Source organism: Epargyreus clarus, unplaced genomic scaffold (genome assembly GCF_041222505.1).
Source record: "Epargyreus clarus isolate Ecla_fem2 unplaced genomic scaffold, WU_Ecla_fem_2.2 ptg000034l, whole genome shotgun sequence".
In the NCBI taxonomy this organism is placed as follows: Eukaryota; Metazoa; Arthropoda; class Insecta; order Lepidoptera; family Hesperiidae; genus Epargyreus; species Epargyreus clarus.
In genome coordinates this window covers 10989344-11009396 of record NW_027332239.1, presented here as the reverse complement: position 1 = coordinate 11009396, position 20053 = coordinate 10989344, and the positions used below count along the sequence as shown (strand labels likewise).

At 32.2% G+C, this 20053-nt stretch overlaps 2 protein-coding genes across 3 annotated transcripts in view; one reads left to right on the top strand and one right to left on the bottom strand.

The window, feature by feature from the left end:
• Nucleotides 1–20053, top strand: part of LOC140755729 (uncharacterized) — a 72150-nt gene that overhangs the window by 4338 nt on the left and 47759 nt on the right. The window lies entirely within an intron of this gene.
• On the bottom strand, nt 14623–16171 carry LOC140756111 (uncharacterized). Its single transcript, XM_073091522.1, has one exon. The coding sequence runs from the start codon at nt 16089–16091 to the stop codon at nt 14775–14777; it is 1317 nt and encodes a 438-aa protein (XP_072947623.1). The 5' UTR covers nt 16092–16171; the 3' UTR covers nt 14623–14774.

Below are 20053 nucleotides of genomic sequence, written 5' to 3'. Positions count from 1 at the left end.
CGTGATGCTTTCATCGCCCAAATAAGAGAATAGAACCACAAAAGTTTGCCTACCATACTGCTTAGCTAAGAACTATAAGTTTTTTATCATTTTCCTTCGTACATCAATTATTAAAGATCTCGGACATGTCGTGTGTGGCCAAGAGCCTTAATAGAATGCATCTCGTGTCAGTAATTGCATTACTGTATCTTTCTTACCTTGCATCACAGTTGATTCCGTAGCTCCTGTTTTACTAGCTCCCTTACACAGCGCGGTTAACATTAACCAATATATTTTCTATCAAACGACCTTGATTTGACTGCCGTCCATGGTCATCTTTAATCAACCCTAGAAGATAGCTTTCTAAAAGATAGCTTACTATTTTAACCCGGACCCAAGGCGTGGTTATCCGAAATTCGTACCACAACAACATCTATGGTTATTACTCTATACTTCTATATTAATATTATAAAGAGGAAAACTTTGTTTGTAATGAATAGGCTCAAAAACTACTGGACCGATTTTAAAAATTCTTTCACCATTCGAAAGCTACATTATCCACGAGTAACATAGGCTATATTTTATATTAAATATATTTGATAAATAGATTTTGAGGCGGTACAAAGTTTTCTGCTAGTGTTTTATACACAGGTATATGTAAAGTTCGAGTTAAAATGACTGTACTTGCCTTTTTTCGATCGGTATTTATAAGTCTCTATTATTTGACCTTATAATGTAAATTAAAATACTGTATACAAAGTATCTAATTAATGTTATAAAGACACATTTTTTGGGTTTCAATGTGACATTGTCCTACCCAATAACATAGCCAATACAATAATAGACAATAAGCTTTTTATTATCCTGCAATTTATTATTTTGGATAATTCGAAAAATACATGAAATTGGAAAAAATATATTAGACAAGTCGAAGGAATCCCTAGAACAAGTCATGATGATGACGTCAATTTTATGTTTTGGTTATAAGGTAGAATACCAGGTCAATGCCAATTTAGAGTTGGGCAAGATACGCATCATCAACACAATTAAGGAAACTAGTTAATTACGGCATACATCTTTACTGGGATATTTAATTGAATTCAGTAATGGCCTTACATATAACAGTTACTATTTACACGAAATCTAATCATTTAAACTTGTTTTAAAATTGTTTGCTTGTCCATCTTTATGCTCGCACTGATATCCTAATGAAACTGCTGCGTCGATTTTAATCGTATGTAAATATGGTGATAATGCAATGTTCTGGCTAGCCTAAATCTAACAAGGCATCTTATGTAAAATCGGGTACTTTTAAGTTTTAGGGGGGAAGTTAATATTTAACATCTAGCGTATCTCGATCGATCACCTTATATATTTGTATGTAGACTCATTATGCTTTGAATGTTAGAGGTATAAGCTGTCACAAAAAAGCGTGTGGGCTAACGATGAGCGATGTGACAGACATCCGTTACGTGACACTACTGTGGACAGCCTGTTGATGAAACGGGGAGCAAAAATAATAAATATAGTTTAAAAAACTGAAAAACACGCTTTTATGATAAAATCAACTAAAAGTAGAAAATAATTTTCAATCTAGGAATCACTTGAGGAACAGAAATTAGTAGGTATAATTGTGGAAAAAGTTATGGGGCGCTTTTCGAAAACTGATAAATGGAGCACCCCACCCATCAGTTGAACATTTGAGTTATAGGGAAATAACACTATTATTTTTAAAACTAATAATCACGCTATAACAGTTATTGAAACTAAAACTGAACGTTCAAAGTGGATAGAAATCGGGTTCAAAGATTCCGTTACTTAGTTACATACATACAACCAAGCTAATAATGTTAAAAAGCACGCTTGATCTATCCAATGGCTTGCATTTTTTCTACATTTTATTATTTTGACAAAAACTGCAATTCAATTCGAATAGACTTGTTTATACGTAATTTTCTGCACGTATCAAATATGGATAAAAATGCAATGCAAATTAAGTAAAAAGTTTCGGCAGATTAGGTAAAGTAGCGGAGCGGGGACAGTCATGTTTTAAAGTAAAAACAATGAATATAATTAGCGTCTCTCCATATTACCTACTTCTACACAGTGTAGTCATAATTTTCAATACATGATATTATGGTACTGTAAATTTCCGTAAGTACCTAAATCATAATTTAAGTGTGGTTGTTAAAATACCTGCTTATAAGGAAATTTGTGAGATTTTTCAAAATTACTTACTTCATAGACATACTTTGGTAATTACGGCCATTTATTTTTACCCGATTGCGGAGGGTAATATATTTCAAACGTATATGTTAGTAAACGGCTTAACGGATAAAAATAGTTATTAAATCGGAGGCTTTTTGTTTCTAGTAAAAATACTAGTTGGTATAATATAATAATATGCGAACAATAATGCTAATTCGAGAGTATGAAAGTATTTCTCAAGGCTTAAATAAATAAGAAATGCATATTAGATCATGATTCGATAGACATAGTAACAGTGACAGTTCATTATAGCTTTTTAGCTAGACACTCTGTAGTTTTTATTAGAATGGAGTCTGGTATTTATTTAACAGCTCTCCGGTAATTGTTTTTGTGAGTTTACCATGAAGAAATATTTGTCAAATCACGGATGTATATTAATGGCTTTGACCTTTTGCAATTTATTCAAATACATACTTAATTAGTAAAAAATACTTAGAGGACCCGAAAACTTCTGTTAACATTATGAAAATTCTGATGCCGTTAAACGTCATTTTCAAATCCGGTAATTATGAAGAAATTGAAATATTAATCCTTAATACCCATCGTTAACATTCTAACATACAAGATTGAGACCTTTCTTTTAAAATTATAAGTAATATACTTGAAGGTTGAGTGAAATCTACATTAAATTTAATTGTGTCACCTATCTTATTAATTTTATATTATATAAAGCCTTATACAATTACCTACGATTATACGATTACCTACGACGACATGTTATTCAATCTACACACAGTTCATATTATAGATCATCTTCAATTTTATCAAGTTATCGTAACAAAAGATTATAACTTCCTAGCACGGCAGAAGATTTCTGCCTCTTCGCATAGGTGACGCAATAACGATAATCTCTAGGTATTCTCATAAACTATGCATCCATCTCCATTTAATACGCTGTAATATAATGCAAATCTCAATATATATAAATATCTCAAAATTATCTCGTTGATAGTGATTTTCTTTTATAAGTATTAATATGTCAGCGCACGCGGATAAAGCAGTTCTATAATGCTTGTTCTTCTGACCTGCTTTCATCCCTGCTTTATAAATATCGATATTTCAGTCTAACACCTATGCTTACTTAAATATTGTGTATGTTACTTCTTCTGCATAGGGTAGCTTTCTAATGGTGAAATAATGTTAAAAATCGGTTCTGTAGTTATATAATTTATAGATTGCAATAAAATAAATATTTCTTCTATAATAAGTATATTAGTATAAAATAATATAATAGTACAGATCATTCGATATACATTTTATACACATAAATGAAAACACTTATGCAATTGATGCTTAATTTATCCCCGGTTAATAATTAAATACTTAGAAGAACAATTGCAGGTATCTTTATTGTAGATACCCGCTACATAATTATGTGTGCAAACGAAAACAACAGGGTCAAAAGTCGTTCTGTACATAAATATACGTATAGATTTTAGGTTAACTTTCTTCAAGTATTTAAAATAATTTTGTTTGCAGTCTTAAAAACTGTTTATTCGGCTATGTGACTTATTTAGGTAGTATTTTCTCATTTTTCATTTGTGAATATAAATTCATTAAGACTGACTTTGATACAGATGAACGAAAAAGTTCATGAGTAAAATTTTACTTTTATGCTAAACAAGTACTTTAACATACCTAAATTCCTTTTCATGAGGATGTTAGGTAAAAGTTAAATATTTGTGTTTCATCTTTTGCGACATGGAGACATATTGGTGTATTAGAACCCTCTTGAACGTTATATATTGATAGAGTTTGATGGATAAATATCTAAGACTGTAATAAACACTATGGGTAGCAGTGTGCTCACATATTCAATTTAAGTGTATCGAGAATAACCATTCGACCTTAACCTTTAATGCTATTATGAAATAGTGATGAGTGTGTGTGAAATATAATAACTTGTGGTTTCCAGTTTTTGTAACCGTGGAATTATGATAGGCTGTTGGAAATATTGAGTAAAAAATATCTACTACTTAATGATACTCCAGCGTTTAGGTAATCTATTGACCTGGGTTTTATTTTTATTTATAGAAGTAACAAACCAATATGCATTGAACCTGATGCCAAGTTAGCTACTTGGCATCAGGTTCAATGCATATTACCGTCCTTGGTCATTTATAATTAACACTACTACTGATACATTTCGATAGGACTACAGTCCTACCTATCAAAGGTGGCAATGAATTTATGATCAACTTTAAATGGTATTTCAGTCATTTTTATCTCACCATTCTATATGAGTATATTATGTATAAATCAGTATGTATATCCCGATTTTGGCCATAAATGCAAGCAGCATTGCTCGCTATTTGCCATAATCTGTATTTGGGTATGCTAGCCTTTAAAAGCGGCCACGTAGGCAAACTCAAAATCGATCGAATAGCGTGACTAGTAAGACAAACATAACCCAGCGAATTCACATTCTACTTGTCGAATCTTCTAGATAATTTGTGCAGGATCTAATAACGAATTATGGAGACAATTACGGTAAAAGTGATCTCCATATATACCAAAGTATACCATTGAATTATTAAAAGCAGATTGACGTGTATGGCATAATGAAAATGCAAAGAGACTCGGAATGTACGCACAGATTCAAAAATATTGGGATAATTAAGATTATGATTAGGTAGCCAAAATATAATAAAGGTATAATTAATAAATTGGTCGGTATCAGTTGTAGTTGGTGGGCACATTTTTTTAAATACATGGTATATGTTTAGTTTGTCAATTCTATACTAGCTAAATAGCTGAGAAAAAATATTTTTATAGGCTTATTATTCATGGTGTCGATGTCTTTATTTTTCTATTCACGATACTAGTAATGTTACCTACATTGAATAACCTGTCTTTTAATGACTCTACCATACGTCGAAATAAGGTAAGACTAGATATATAAAAAAAAGAAGAAAAATCTTTATTTATTTCATTATTCTTAAAAACTATAATTATTTTCAATTACCTAGTCAGTATAAATGTTGTTATAACGTGTACAATTATTTTATATTCTATAATTATTTTCTGCCAAAAAACCTTACCGTTAAAATGTCTTGCGAAATAATTACAAACCAGTTAGGTACTACGGGTTATATAATACTAAATAAGGTTTATGAATTCATAAACAGTATATAAAAAGCGTATCTTAAAGAGAATACACGCATTCGTTTTCTTCTCCTAAAAACGCAAATCAAGGCCAACTTTTATGGCATTAAATTAGCGTATAGTAACTTGTTTATGTGGTCACGAAACCTGGTCCGAAATATTTTAAGCAGGTATTTTCATAAAAACCAAAAAAAAATATATTCGTATTTATGTGACAAATTTAGTGCCTTGTATTCCTTGTGGTCATAAAAGATCAATTATTTTGGACCTCCTAGTGTGTGTGAAATGTATCGAACTTCTACAAGCTGGTGAAATGCCATTGCCTTGTTTACGCGATCATTCACCGCGATTTGGTTTGTAAATTAGGAGACGTTTTATCTATTTGTCAACTTGAAACAAATTTGTATGCAAATATTTGTCATGAGATTGCTATATCGATGCTTTAAAAAGTACCGGACAACTAAACGACTTTCGACGTCTGCTGCGTAAAATAATTACGAATGACACAATATATGTATTTGAAATTTTATATTTACAGTTTGTAATACTGAGTAGCTAGTAATAATGTCAATTATGGTATTTAGCTAACCCAAATACTGTGGTGAAAAATTGTAAGTCAATGACTTGGTGCGTCACACTGATGTATCTACTTGTTATTTGCTTCTTCAACAGATGGCGTTACAGGTACTAAATTATTTCAATGAATTTTAATCGTTTTAGTTCTTTTGAATTGAAAGTAGATTTTTAGAATATAAATTTCTATGTTGGTTCGTTGTTTTGATATTCGTAGATAAATGATAAAAATTGTGTAAAAGTAGAAGTTAATTGGCTCAATTTTTGCATCGACACAGGAATCGTTAGCCCCTTAAAACAAGTAGGTACCTATTATTTAAAGTTGTCAGTAAATTAATCATCACTGAAGATAGATGATTATGGACTTCATACTTATACGATGATATGTCTAGTTATTATTTATCAGACACATTTGTAACCAACAAATATTACTATTAATGCGGTTAAGTAAAGATTGGTAGCCTTTTCTGTGTCATTCAATGAAAGTTTCAAATGAAATCATTCGAGCACACGTGCGATTATAGCGCTATACAATACGCTATACTTGCGTTTGAAATACGAGACCAATCCAATCACCATGACGTTGTATGCAAATGTTGAAGTAGAATTTATAATCGCTGTTCTGCATCACACGAAACCTTAATATAAGCAGGCATACTTCTGGTATACAGGTTTACAATGTATAGGCACATATAATAAGATTACAAGCTTCGCGTGTCTGTACTTCTAATGAATTCTAATAAATTTGCAAAAAAGTAGTAAGTAGTGTTTTTTATAACTTATACATAGGTACTTACCTATGTATAAGTTATAAAAAACATTTTTACAAGGTTTGTCTGTTTGTTTGTCTACATGTTTGAAATCGTATCAAACCAACTACTAAATTAAATTAAATACTTTAACAACATATTCATAGTATACATGTAGCAATAGAAACGTTTCCATTACTAAAACACTGAAGATATTTTTGGAATTCATGATTTCGGAATCACTGATGATCGGTCATGACTGAAAATTCGAAGCGATAAGGTCAAATAAACACAAGCAATAGAAACAGAACTTTCTTCGCATAGATATAGGAATAGATTATAACTTACTCGTATATAATTAGTCATGTATAAAGACTAATAAATTCATAATACGGTTACTCCTTACGCCTACCACCTGGCATCTGACATCTACTCATTTACTGAACATAAAACCAAAAGGACTAATTTGACTTTTCCGCAGGTGTTGTCTGAACCACAAAATTTCACCTTTTAAATTTACTTTTGGTATATTCGACATAAAACATTAATTTCAGCAGTAGATTACCGAAGAGGAAATGCAATATCAAGAATTATGATCGCATAAAATTTATTTGTAAAATATACACTGGAATTGTGATAATGAAGTCACGATAAATCGAAAATATATTTTACGTCGCACGACATGCAATATTTCCCTTAAAATATGGATTTATGAGTCAGTATTTTACGTTAATCCATTCATAAAAGTATTGCGACTATTTCCTCATATTTTTATGATCCCCGAGACAACGGGGCACGATACACTTGACTCTTGTATATTGCTTACTTATACGACTATTGTATGGCTATTATTATATGGCTGCAAAAAACGGCGCGTTTATTCGTGCGTATAAGTGCAAAAGTGTAAGTCTCATAATCTATACTATATTAAATTGTCATATAATTTTTGCATTACAAGAAAAGTATTAATTTAATATTTATTAACTAAAATACATATTATACTTTGTTAACTAAATAAATCAAGACTTAAAGATTTAACTAAGTTTTATCCATACCATAGGAGAAAAATATAGTCACTGAACCCCGTGTTGAATGCCAAAGTTGCCATAAAATAAAAGTAATTAGTAGTAATAAAGCATAAAAGTTAAATAATTGCTCTATCTACCTGCGCGAATATGTGTAGTTCGATAAAAAAAATGTTTAGTTTCCTTGTTTAATTTAAAAAGTAGTTCATTGTCTTTCGTCTGCACATGACGCTGACTTCCGCGCACGTCTCGGGTTGCCTCCAACTTTCGCAATTTACACGCATTGCATCTACGTTCACGGTTGTCGTGCAATGAAGTAATAATTTCTTATCAGAGCCAACATTCATGCAAGTTGTTGGTACACAAGATGTTCCCCTCCTCATAAGTAGATCAATTTTAGCATAGTCTGGTGAAATTGGAAGGTGATTTTATATTACATTATGTAGAGTCGTTATCTGATACGAATTCTTCAAAATCTTAAGAATTCAAACATTGGAACAATCAAGGCAAGTAAATCACAGAATTAGCAGGTCTTTAGTTTGTTTGCTGTGTTTACGACATTATTGGAACTAAACATAAGAAATTGATAAATTCTATTGTAAAATACTTACACTTCGGTTTAGGTAACTAAGACGTAGGAAACTAGATAGGTTAGTTAAATTTTAACTACGTCAGTTTATTACGTCTAGTATTGAAATGATAAATATTAAAACAATATGGTGTGAATTACCTACGTTTCACCTGCTGAAAAACGAACCAGGTACCCCACTCGTCCGTTATAATGTTGCTTCTATCACCACAATATACCATCGTATAAGATGAGATAGCAACCGGTTTATCTTTTAAGCTTCCAAAAATGTACTCACATAAAGTGCAAGGTGTACCTTCAATGTCATTACCGCTGAATTGAATAATAGATTTCCGAGTTATCTATGTAAATAGATGTCAGGAATTTGTAATTACTTACTGCCGTTTTTCATAAGATTCTGAGCTCATAAGTTAGGTAACCCATATAATAAGTTCTATTCATTAAACTGATGTAGATACTCAGAGTCGTGTGCAATGGTTAGTTAAGTAGGTATACGAAGTGTATGCAACTGTAACAGTGTCCACTTAATTGCACTAGGAAGAGTTTGGTGCATTGTGAACGTAACTGGTTGCGCAACCAGTCCGAACTGGAGCACGGGCTTACAGTCCTCTCACCATGGATTTATGGTGAACGCATTAGTCAGAGACTAAGTGTGCTTACGTGTCCGCCACGGGACAGTCGTATCGTTCCTGTGGACAATTCCACGATCTATACGAATTAGGCAGGCACTGTCTCACGCTACGTTGAGTCACGAAAGCGCTATTCGTCTCTAAATCTAAATATGGGTTGGATTTTCGTCGTAAACATTGCGACAGCGACTTAAATTTGCAATCGGTAACCTACTTACGATTTATATTCTGCACTCATATAGTATTTCTCTTATATGAGACATCTAAGAGACTGACTCTCCACAAAACCCCGTAAATGAGTTTGAGTTAATTCCAATAAGAGTTCAGACTTTCAGAATTACATTAATAAAACAGAAAAGTCTAATTAATTAAATATAAAACAACATTAATTAACATAGTGTGATGTTTGATTCATTGTCGGCACTAACTCGAACGTTAGATCCGCCAACAATGATAAACTCGACTAGTTCCCTGCCGAGAAACACTCAAACAAGTAACACTGAAAACTATTTCAAATAGCCATGCGGTAGCACGACCAACTTCCTTGTACTGTATTATTTATTGAATCGCGGTAAGCTTTTGTAATAAGACAATGATCGACTGTACAATACAACACCAAGTTAGTTGTTAAATCGATGTATAATTAACGAATTTTGTTTTATCACTTTGACATAATTTTAAAGCTTATTACGCCTGCAAACACATTTATTGTCATAATTAAAATTATTGTTTAATATATAAACAAACTCCTAAGGTAGTTGTAAGTTTCTTAAAACAACATTGTGTCATTTCCTGACAAGTAGATAATTATGGAACAATGAGAATTATGGAACATACTAAACTTTGCAAACTATTTAGTATGTACTCATACCAACTCCAATGAAGTAATAGCTGGTGTAACATATACTACAGAAATTCCTATCCATAACATTTTATAAATATTGCACTTAATATCACGACCTTCAACTTCATTGACAATGCTAAAAGGATTCTTAAATATTTACGCTGTATCTGTATAGATAAATGAAATTGAAATGTCTGTCTGTGATTTTAATATAATGGGCATATTTGAACTGATATTTAATTGATAATGTTGATGTAGCAATATTTTCAAATTAGCAAAACATAGGTTTAACGTTTTAATCCTGTCGAGATCATATACATACATGCAGGGCGAGCTTCAACGGACACCTCATTTTAAATAAATAAATATCATACTTTATGTCCTTAAATGGCATGACATTGTTTTATCATTATAAATGGACGAAGTGCTCCATACGTGCATTTAAATTTGTAAAGCATAACAATAAAAAAGACATTGTGTGCATTACTAACGTGTATGTTATGATTTTCCTTGTTATTATATGCCATATATAAAGGTTATGAAACCATCAAGAGGTACCTTGAAGTATATCTCATAATAAATATATATCATATGGACTTGGTGCTGTAAACGAGGACTTAAAGTATATAGATTGAAAATGTATTCTACTCTTTCTGTCAAAAGACCATAGAACTTAAAACGACGTTGAATCTAAAAACAGAAATCCATATATTCATTGTTTAATTTAGATGTCGTCCTGACCAGGCATCGGAACCTTTTAGTGACATATGCATAAGAAAACTACATCCTAAAAACTAAAAACATTGCTATTATAACAATATTGCATTTTCATCCGATCTAAATAAGCATGCAAAATTTCAGCTCATCGGATACCGGGAAGCGAGACAAATTCAATTTGCAAGATTTGACCCGAACTAACCTACATATATACTTACATGCGTACATTGCAAGTTAAATATAAAACTTGTAAAACGATGTAGCGATAGTGCCACCACTAACAATACTATGTTACGTTACTATTATGTAAAGTAGGCATTTCAGTAACGAAAGCCATTGTCGATCGCGACTATAAGCTCAGCCAGGGGCGAAAATCACGTCATGTCTTTTACATTCAATCTCGGCACTTTATGGAGTAGAAATTGCAGCAACGATTGCTTACTTTACCTGGCTTAAAATTTTTGAACATTTAAACATTTTACATGATTGTAAGATTGACCTATATACAAATCAAAATACTATTACTTAGTCCATTTGTTCTTGATACGATTGTATGCAAAACATCGTTCGTGTAAACTTACACATTGTTGCTATTTCGTTCTGAACTTCGCTGACACACTGCTGTGTGATACGAATACCGTATATATTATAGATTCATCTCATAGCGGGTGTGCGATGTAATAGCGTCTCCATTTGATCGGAAAGCGTAAGGTAAAGGCAAATTGGACTTGTATTCAGCTGCAATGGGAATTATGGTGCATGAAATCGTGCTCAGCAATATACATTGACACGGTAGGCGATGTGCTACTCATATCTAAAATGCAAATTAATGTTCTTCTGTCATAGATTTTACTTGTCATCGAGGAGTTGTCTGCTTCGTACGAAGGATACCCAAGAGTCTGATAATTGATTCTTTTATGATATTAATGGACCATACGAGCATATTGATGCATGCCTACATGAATTGAATGTGTAACTTCAAATAGAGCTTCCATCTCCATGCATCCTCTCATGCATTACGTATGTAAGTGTAAATAATTTAAAAATAAAGTACTATGTGTGTTAACGAACATAATAAAACATTAAATTTTCTAAAATATTCAAAAAGTTGTCACGAACGTAATGCCAAGAGAAATCCCCTGGAACTGTAAATGTCTATAGACGACCGTGAACATTAACCACTAGGCGAGGCGTTACCGGTTTGCAAAAATAACCATTTCTATAAAAAAAAATAGGTATGTAAATAAGATTCACTTAGAACACCGAACAATACTTGCAGGTAAAGAAGGAGCTAAAAAAAATTATTTGTGTTGACCATTATTTTGATATAATACGCACATTATCATAATTACGTATGTCTGCACGCTCTACTTTCCAGCAACAATGGTAAGTCAAAAACAGAATTACCATAACTCAACGTTGCATAAAGGATGACTTACTATGCTTGTGTTTTGTGCACAGTATTTCCCCAACAAAGCATACTTGGTTTGGTATATGGTACGAATTATTCCACCGTATTTGCACGAATTTATTTGACGAGTGGATATCCAATCTCTTTCCCATGGATAAAGTAGAAGTTAAGTAAAGCACAAAAGATGGGTAGCAGTCGCTAAGGTTATTTACCGTGGTCGCCAACACGCATAGGCTTTGATTTATATGGCACCCTTCCCTGCAACTTGTTCCCTAGAAAAACTCTGTATAGAAACCCTGCAGACTAATTTAAGATCTCATTATTATCGTTATCACCGACAATTCCGTAGGTCTTTCGTACCGAAAATTTAACAAGCTTTTATTTAACTTGCTTTGTTACTTTCTATGTATGTAAAAGTTAAATCTGACTTCAACATTGAAGTTACTTCAGCGCGTTAGACGATTTTTTTACGATAAATTACTCGCATTCCACTTACTCGCTGTAAGTTTCCATACATTTAATTCAAACTTAAAAAAATATAATAAAGAGCCTAACAATACAAATAAAGTGCTCAATTTGAAACCTATACAGAAGTTCTTAGTAAATTCTCTGTGTAAAGCGGTGTTTGCGATGCTTTGTTCCGGTTCGAAGCCAAAGTAATTACGGGCGCACGAGGATTTCCAATTTAGTGCTCAAAGGGCGGCAATACGCCCCGGTGACCAAGTTTAGATGCTACGATTATGCTTAGTTTTAATTTTCTTCTAAATTTTAGTAAATAATATCAACTTGTCTTTATTTACATTGACATTTGACATTATAGGTATTTATGGGCCTTAACTATAATAATTATATTTTATTATTTTTTATTTGACGACTTCGGCATATCACAGGTTTAAATGAATAAACCGTTTCTTTGTGTGTGGCTTTGTTTTCTAAAAGATAATGTTTTTCTTACGTCTTTATAAGTGAATATGCATTTAAGTTTATTAAATGGCACATGCAATAACACTTTCACTCAAGTCTACTGACTAAACTTTTCGTGAACCATATAAACAAGATATTTACGGGTAACATATAACCGGGTTACGCTTGTAGACTCCAGCCATTACCCAATTATGATATCCGTAGAAGAGCTATTATTTTGATGGCTTTGTATAATGTTATTTAATATTTTTAAATACTAATATATCAAAGTATATTTTTATATCCTTCTCCTTGTCAAAAAAATATAGGCCAGTTAAGTGGAAAGTAATGCATTACATAACGGAACCGACATTTAAATGGCAATAATACGTTCTGAGTCAGTCTGCCCAGTAACGTAAGTTCAGTAAACGTATCAAGGGCACCAAGGACAGTTCAAGATTCGACATTAAATTTCACAAGGTGAAAAATCTGTTGTGTATTTTGTTACATTTAATAGCTATTTCCACGATGCCGCGTTATTGAATATGGTTTAAATTATTAATACTTATATGTTGTTAAATTTAAATATATTCAGCAATATGTATTAGACTGATTTGTATAAATTTGAATATGTTTAAATGCGTTATACATTTATTTTTTGTTTAAATAAATTAAATAAGAGCATATAATATCTTTTAACATATTAACCAAGTCAATTTTATTATATTATAGTTACTTCAGTGATCTTTTTAAGCAACTCTCTTTACACAATTAAATCTTACGAATAAAAAGTTTGCTCTTTACTCTACACTACTAGATTAACTTTTCTAATATTTCGAGCGTAACGGTTTTTCCGTCACTTTAGGCAGTGTTTTCTACATAAAAAGTTATATATGCCCTGTAAATGAATATCATAATCTGGAACTACTTTGGTGAACATTTCTAATACATTTTTGTTTTGAATGAGATCAATAATCTCGTCACGATAATTTTCGTTCATAACACATTCAAAAACATAGCCACTTTCTCCGACCATGCTCCACCCAAACCGGATCAAGTGTATTATTTTATTTAGCGTCTATAAGCGGTGTTATAATTGCGATTTCTTCCTACCTTATTAGTTTTTTAAATGATATTCTTAATTAAGTATGCTTACTTACAAATAATGATATTCGTTAAATTATCAAGGGTTTAACGGCGATCTGCTTCGCACTTTCCTTAATTTTTGACACATACACACAGTTATTTTTAAATTCAGTTATAACTAATTAAGCTTAGAAAGAACCGTTATATTTAAGCACAGACATTTAGTTTTAATAATACACGTTACAACCTTCACGTTTATGGTAATTAAAAAACAATTATAGTTGCCTAAGTTCCTAACACCAAAAATGTAGAGAAGGAATTTAAAATTTTGTTAACGATACTTAAAATTCGTTTTCGACGAAGAATTTGACTTTAGTGTCGTACGAGGGTCATTCATAAGTACCTAATGGTACGTTAACGTGAATATTGGTTTTGACAACACGAAAGTAATTTGCTCATAACTGATAACATAAGGTATAAACAGGTATTAAGCTATGCGTTAATTATATTATTTGTACACGAATGTTGCCACTTCACTTTCTCTTTTCACTCAGTCACTAGTACAGCATGTGTGTATATAACAAACGACAGACAACCTGATAGATATTATGATGTTACCAATTATAAGAAATTCGTAATTTTTAAAATCATAAGCATCATATTTCACCAACATATGACCATTATAGGCTGGAGGAACTATTACTAAACAGTATATCTCAGGATTGAAGAATATACAAGAGAAAATTGAATCTTGATCGAATTATAAGCCGTTTTGATAAATTTTATTGACGTACATAAATGATAGAAATTCCACATTAGACGGTTCGTATATCTACACATATCGTCACAACTAAAAAATAAAATTATTACAAAAATGTATGTATACTTTATAGATATTAAATATTATCGTTATCTTTATCGCCAGTTATTGTAAAAGCTCTAACTTTTTCCTGATATATTCGATGCTTTGCTTCTAATGATCTCAGGGCACTCGATGGCCTTAGTCCTCCCATATTTACCAAAAAACTTATTTGTACAGGAGGCACTGGCACTTGTTTTATATCAGAAGAATCTTGGTTTTTATTTCCTAAGCAAGACTTTATTCTTCCTTTCTTACTATTATCCACTTTTGAATCCATTGTCTTTTTAAGCTGCTTGTTTTGATCATTGTAGGGGCTGTATTTTTTTACAATCAACTTGTCATTCGTTTCATTATTATCTCTTGTTCGTTGCACGTTAGCCGACTTGGATTTCGAATTACATATTCTTCTTACAATTTGCGACTGTTTGACTTCCATGTTTTTGTTAATTAAATACGATTTTTCAGTATCTTTTCGTTCTTTAGCCTTTGCAGACTCGACCTGTCGTTCCTTATTCTTAGCTGATTCTTGTCGCTTTCCTATTAATTCTTTTTCTGCCTTTTTCTCCATATCTTCTTGTACAGATTTTTTGTAAATTCTAACTCGATTTTCCATCCTCACTTTTTCTGAATATCTTTGTAAACTTCGAGCTCTTTCCAATCTCGGTTTTATGTTTTCCATATCGGGTCCTAGACCGCCGAGTTTTACATTTTGTATAGGTTGTACTGCAGTTCGCTGAAGATTTCGATGACGCGGTTGTGAAACATCTGAAATACTTCTTAGGTTTTGGTCAGCAATATTTTCTGGTGATTTACTTCTGAAGTTTTCAGGGAATTTTAATTGCTCTTCATAAGTTTTTTCTAGATAGTTATTAAGCTCTTGGTTGATGAGTTTTTCATAATAAATTTCATTATATGATTCGGAGTTGAAAAAATCTGTTCTGGGGTCAGTACCCTCTTCGCCGAAGCTCTCCCTTTCTGTGTCACCAAATTCTGGGGAAATTGATCTTATTTCACTGTGAATTTTACTCGAATCAATTGGCATTGGAGAAAACTGTTTACGAAACATTTCCAAATATGATGTGCGTTTTGGCTTCCGAGTATCTTTGTTAACTAAATAATTTTTAATTGGTGGAAACTCCTTTTTAAATTTATCTCCAACATTATAATTTCCATGAACTTGCTTCTTTTTACCTTTAGGCACTTCTATAAGTACATCCTTCTCGTAAAACGGCACTAGTATCGTATCGACATTTGTTTTCTCTGAAACCTTTTTCGAGGTAAGTTTCTTTTTGAATTCAGTTTCTAAGCTATCTAATGAAATATTACTATCAGAACTAGAATATCCTTCCATTATTTATAAATAAACTTCAAACTTTTCCTTTTGCTCAAAAATACCAATTACTGTAATGACGCTTTCATGTGTCATTAATGATTTTCATTTTCATACATAAAAGCTGCCAGATTGTACGCCGTTATAAATCAAAAATAAGTTTTACAATTTACGCCAAATCATACAATATTGGAACTATTTTAAAAGGAACATTTAAAATATTACATTATTTGTACGTGAGGTTTTTATCAGCTCTTCCTTTAAATCAGGCGTGTAAATCGTTTATGTCAAAAGTTCCGACACGTAGTGAGGTTGGACCAGGGCCAAGTTCGAACAATGCGCAAATTACTTTACTCGCGTCGTTGTAAGAAATTACATTGGAAATGCACACTCACGCATTTTGCCCCTCCCATCCTTTGTGACTCTATCGTGTAAAATAATGAGCTTAAAATTACGTACGCAGTAAGATGTTGTGGAATGGCTCTTACGTGTTTCGGACGTTACATTAAGTTGCAACTTCTACGAATCCTCTTTGAGCCGATTACATTAAAAAATTATACCGTCCTCCGCCTTACGAATTTTCAATCAGGTCACGTGTCCTAATGCGAGTTTAAATTTTTTTACCCATCACAATAAGTGCAAAACGCCGCCAAAGAAGTTTTCACTTCAAAAATATTTTTTAAACAGTTTTACACTCAGAGACTGCTAATACCATAGACATAGAATTTTTTCGCTACGCCATATATCTATGGCTAATACCATGGAACATTTGCTTTTCTCTTCTAGGCCTAATATAGACAATGTTGCAAGTAAAACCTAGCAAAATAAAATTAGTGAGTAAAACCTAGCAAAACTAAATTAGTGAGTAAAACCTAGCAAAACTAAATTTGTAGTTCACAGACATTACTGGACAGATACGGACTACACGTAGATATACAGGCACATAAAATACAGACGTCATAACTGCCACAGTACTTACAATAATAGGCACTCGGAAGAAGTCAGGAAGTCAATTTAGTTGATTCCAAAAGGATATAACGTTCATATAACTAACGCAACAAGCGTTCGTGTACTCGTACGTCGCAACTATGCCTGCATGAAGTCCGTCTACCTAATGGAAACTACGACCCTAAGAATATATGCAACACTTTGCAACTTTTGTAAAGTCCCACAATGTTCCCAGAATACCTCGGTAGAATGTTTGTTCTTAAACCTTATAAAATAATAAATTACATTCATGTCGTTGACGTATGTGAATACGAAAGCAGCGCGTTGAAATTGCGCCAATCGAGTATGCTTACGTATTTGATGACGTAGCGCAGTGCTGATTATGAACGAACCTCATACCGATATGTAATAAAACCAGTAAAGTAAAACGGTTTACAACATTATAAAGCAGTGTAGGGCTTTCTAACCTCCAAAGTCGGTTTCGAATCCAAGGGCATTCCGATTCGAATTGATGTGCTAAATATAAATTATTTATCACCTGCTTAGATAGTGAAGGTAACATCGTGAGGTAACCTACACATATGAGAGTTCTCTGCAATATCCTCACTGGTGTAAAGTGTTCCAATCAACACTCGGTCAAAGTCGTAGGCTTTAACCCTCTTTCTAAAAGAAGCTACAATTCCAATTCCCAGCAAACATTAATGGCCTGATTATATTATGAACAGCTAGTTTCGCTACGGAAATACCTAAAACACATTAGTCTCAAAGCCTTTTTCCAGACGAGGAATCCGTGTGAAACTTAAATAGAGCGAATACTTCCCCGTATTGGACAACAATATATTTTACTGTGGCATGACGTTGTCGTAGACCATTACAAACTTCACACAACGATGACGTAGTATTAGTACGCAAGCGCTTCGCTGGGTGCTGAGATAACGGGTTAGGGGTGTGCCACACAGGATATCCACAGTTATAAATGAAAGCAGGCGGCCTATTTCACATAATTTACTTTTAACTACATTAATAAGGAGAAGTACCTAAAATAAATTAACGCAATTCGAGTGGATCCTAATGAAAATTGATAATTAATCACTTATATAGTAGTGCCATCTCCACAACTCTGGCTTAGAGGAATAGTGCTACTTTCCGGTATTTTCTGAGAAAGCAATTATTTAGAATATTACTAGCTGAACCGGCAAACGTTGTGTTGCCATATAAAAAAATAAAAATTAACATCGAGCGGTATGAAAAATGGTGAAATTACTGAAATGGCTATTAACAATGGGTAAGAATTTAGGGTTGTATGTATTTTTAATGCCACATTATAGAAAAATAAAAACAATAAATTTTGCTCAAAAATAAATAAACTACCTACTGAATATGCATGTAAAATTTGGTGAAAATCGGTAAAGCCGTTTCGTTTTATATTTTTCTTTTATTCTAAATCCAATATGGCTGGATACACTGATTATTATTTATGAGATTATTATATGACGTTTTAAAAAAGCTCTTTTTTACGCAAATTATAGATGTATTTTAAAAATACATATTTTTATATATGTGCAATGTAATAATTATGGTAATCAATTGGTTTTCTTTTCTCATTTGGTGCTCGTCGTATTTTGACGTTTCTATACCATACATCACATTAGCATAAGTCAGAATATTTGCTATAATTACCAAATGTCACCACATAATCTAATTAATCAGTTAAATACTTATATAATGGACTTGAGGGTTGCTTAATGTAGTGCTAGTGAACATTTACCAATATGTGAATTATATTTAATTTAATTTGATTTAATTGAATTGACAAGAGAGGAAAATGATTTGTCTTGGTATCCTTATGGAAAAAACATTTCCTGAAAGTACATTTAAATGGATCCAGGTTGGGAGGATTGTAAAATGTACCTGTGTACAGGTAATATTGCTAACATGTGAACACACATTATAAAGATCATTCATTAGTCATTCTATAATTTATTAGTATCAACATAGGGCATCTAGCACTTAAGATGGTCGATAAACTTTGATGTAAGTAGATAAGTTCGTTTAACTTAAATTAAAACGCGTTTGCACTTACATACAGGGTTGGCAGTTTCTAACGTATATTAGTAATTTTATATTAATTAATTAAGAAAGTACTTTTAGTGAATAGATTCGTACAGCGTCTAATTAGTAATTAGCATGATGCAACATATATTAGATTGACTATAGATGATTACAAATTAAAAACATTTTTGAATAAATTAATTTACTTCATATTCATAGTTTTTATTACCTTGCAGAATATGGAAATCACATTAAAATCATCTTTGATTTAATAACCGATTAAAATTGAAGCGTGCTAAATTGAGATCACATCAAAATTATGTCGGAATGCATGTAAATGTACCTGTTAGCCTTCTCCAACTAAAAAATTCGACCACAATCGCTCATTTAACCCCAAATCTAAACTATATACATCAAAAATCTTTGACATTTCATTAGTGTTTCGATTGATTTATTACGACTCATCAATAAAATTAACGCAAAGGTTAAAATGTCGAATTTTATCGGAAGACGGAAAAATTAAATGTTAACTACCTAATCATACGAAAATAGGTCTTCATTATAATCTATTTGGTTTAATTTATTACTGGTCTATATTTTAGTATGCGAGACGTTCCAGAATGTATTGACAAACATAGTAAAGGTTGTAAAATTATTTTTGTTTGGATTTACGTAACAGCTCAGTTTCTATTACAAGAGAAATATAGGTCAAGCTAGTTTGATGTATTTCTTTTTGTGTTGTTTCACTGCAACAATACTTTAGCTTAAGTTTGTGAAAAGTTATAATATACACAATAACTCCCTATAGGAAGATGGCTCTTGATTTTACAATGGAAGTTTCCGCGCGACAAAGTCTTCTTGAAGTTTCAGCTGAAGTGGGGCAGCAATGTATTCAACGTGGATCTATTCATGGAGTGCCATACTTTTTTCTGACCTTAAACTTGGTTTTCAACTTTTAAATGGCAAACTTGATTTTTCTAGCT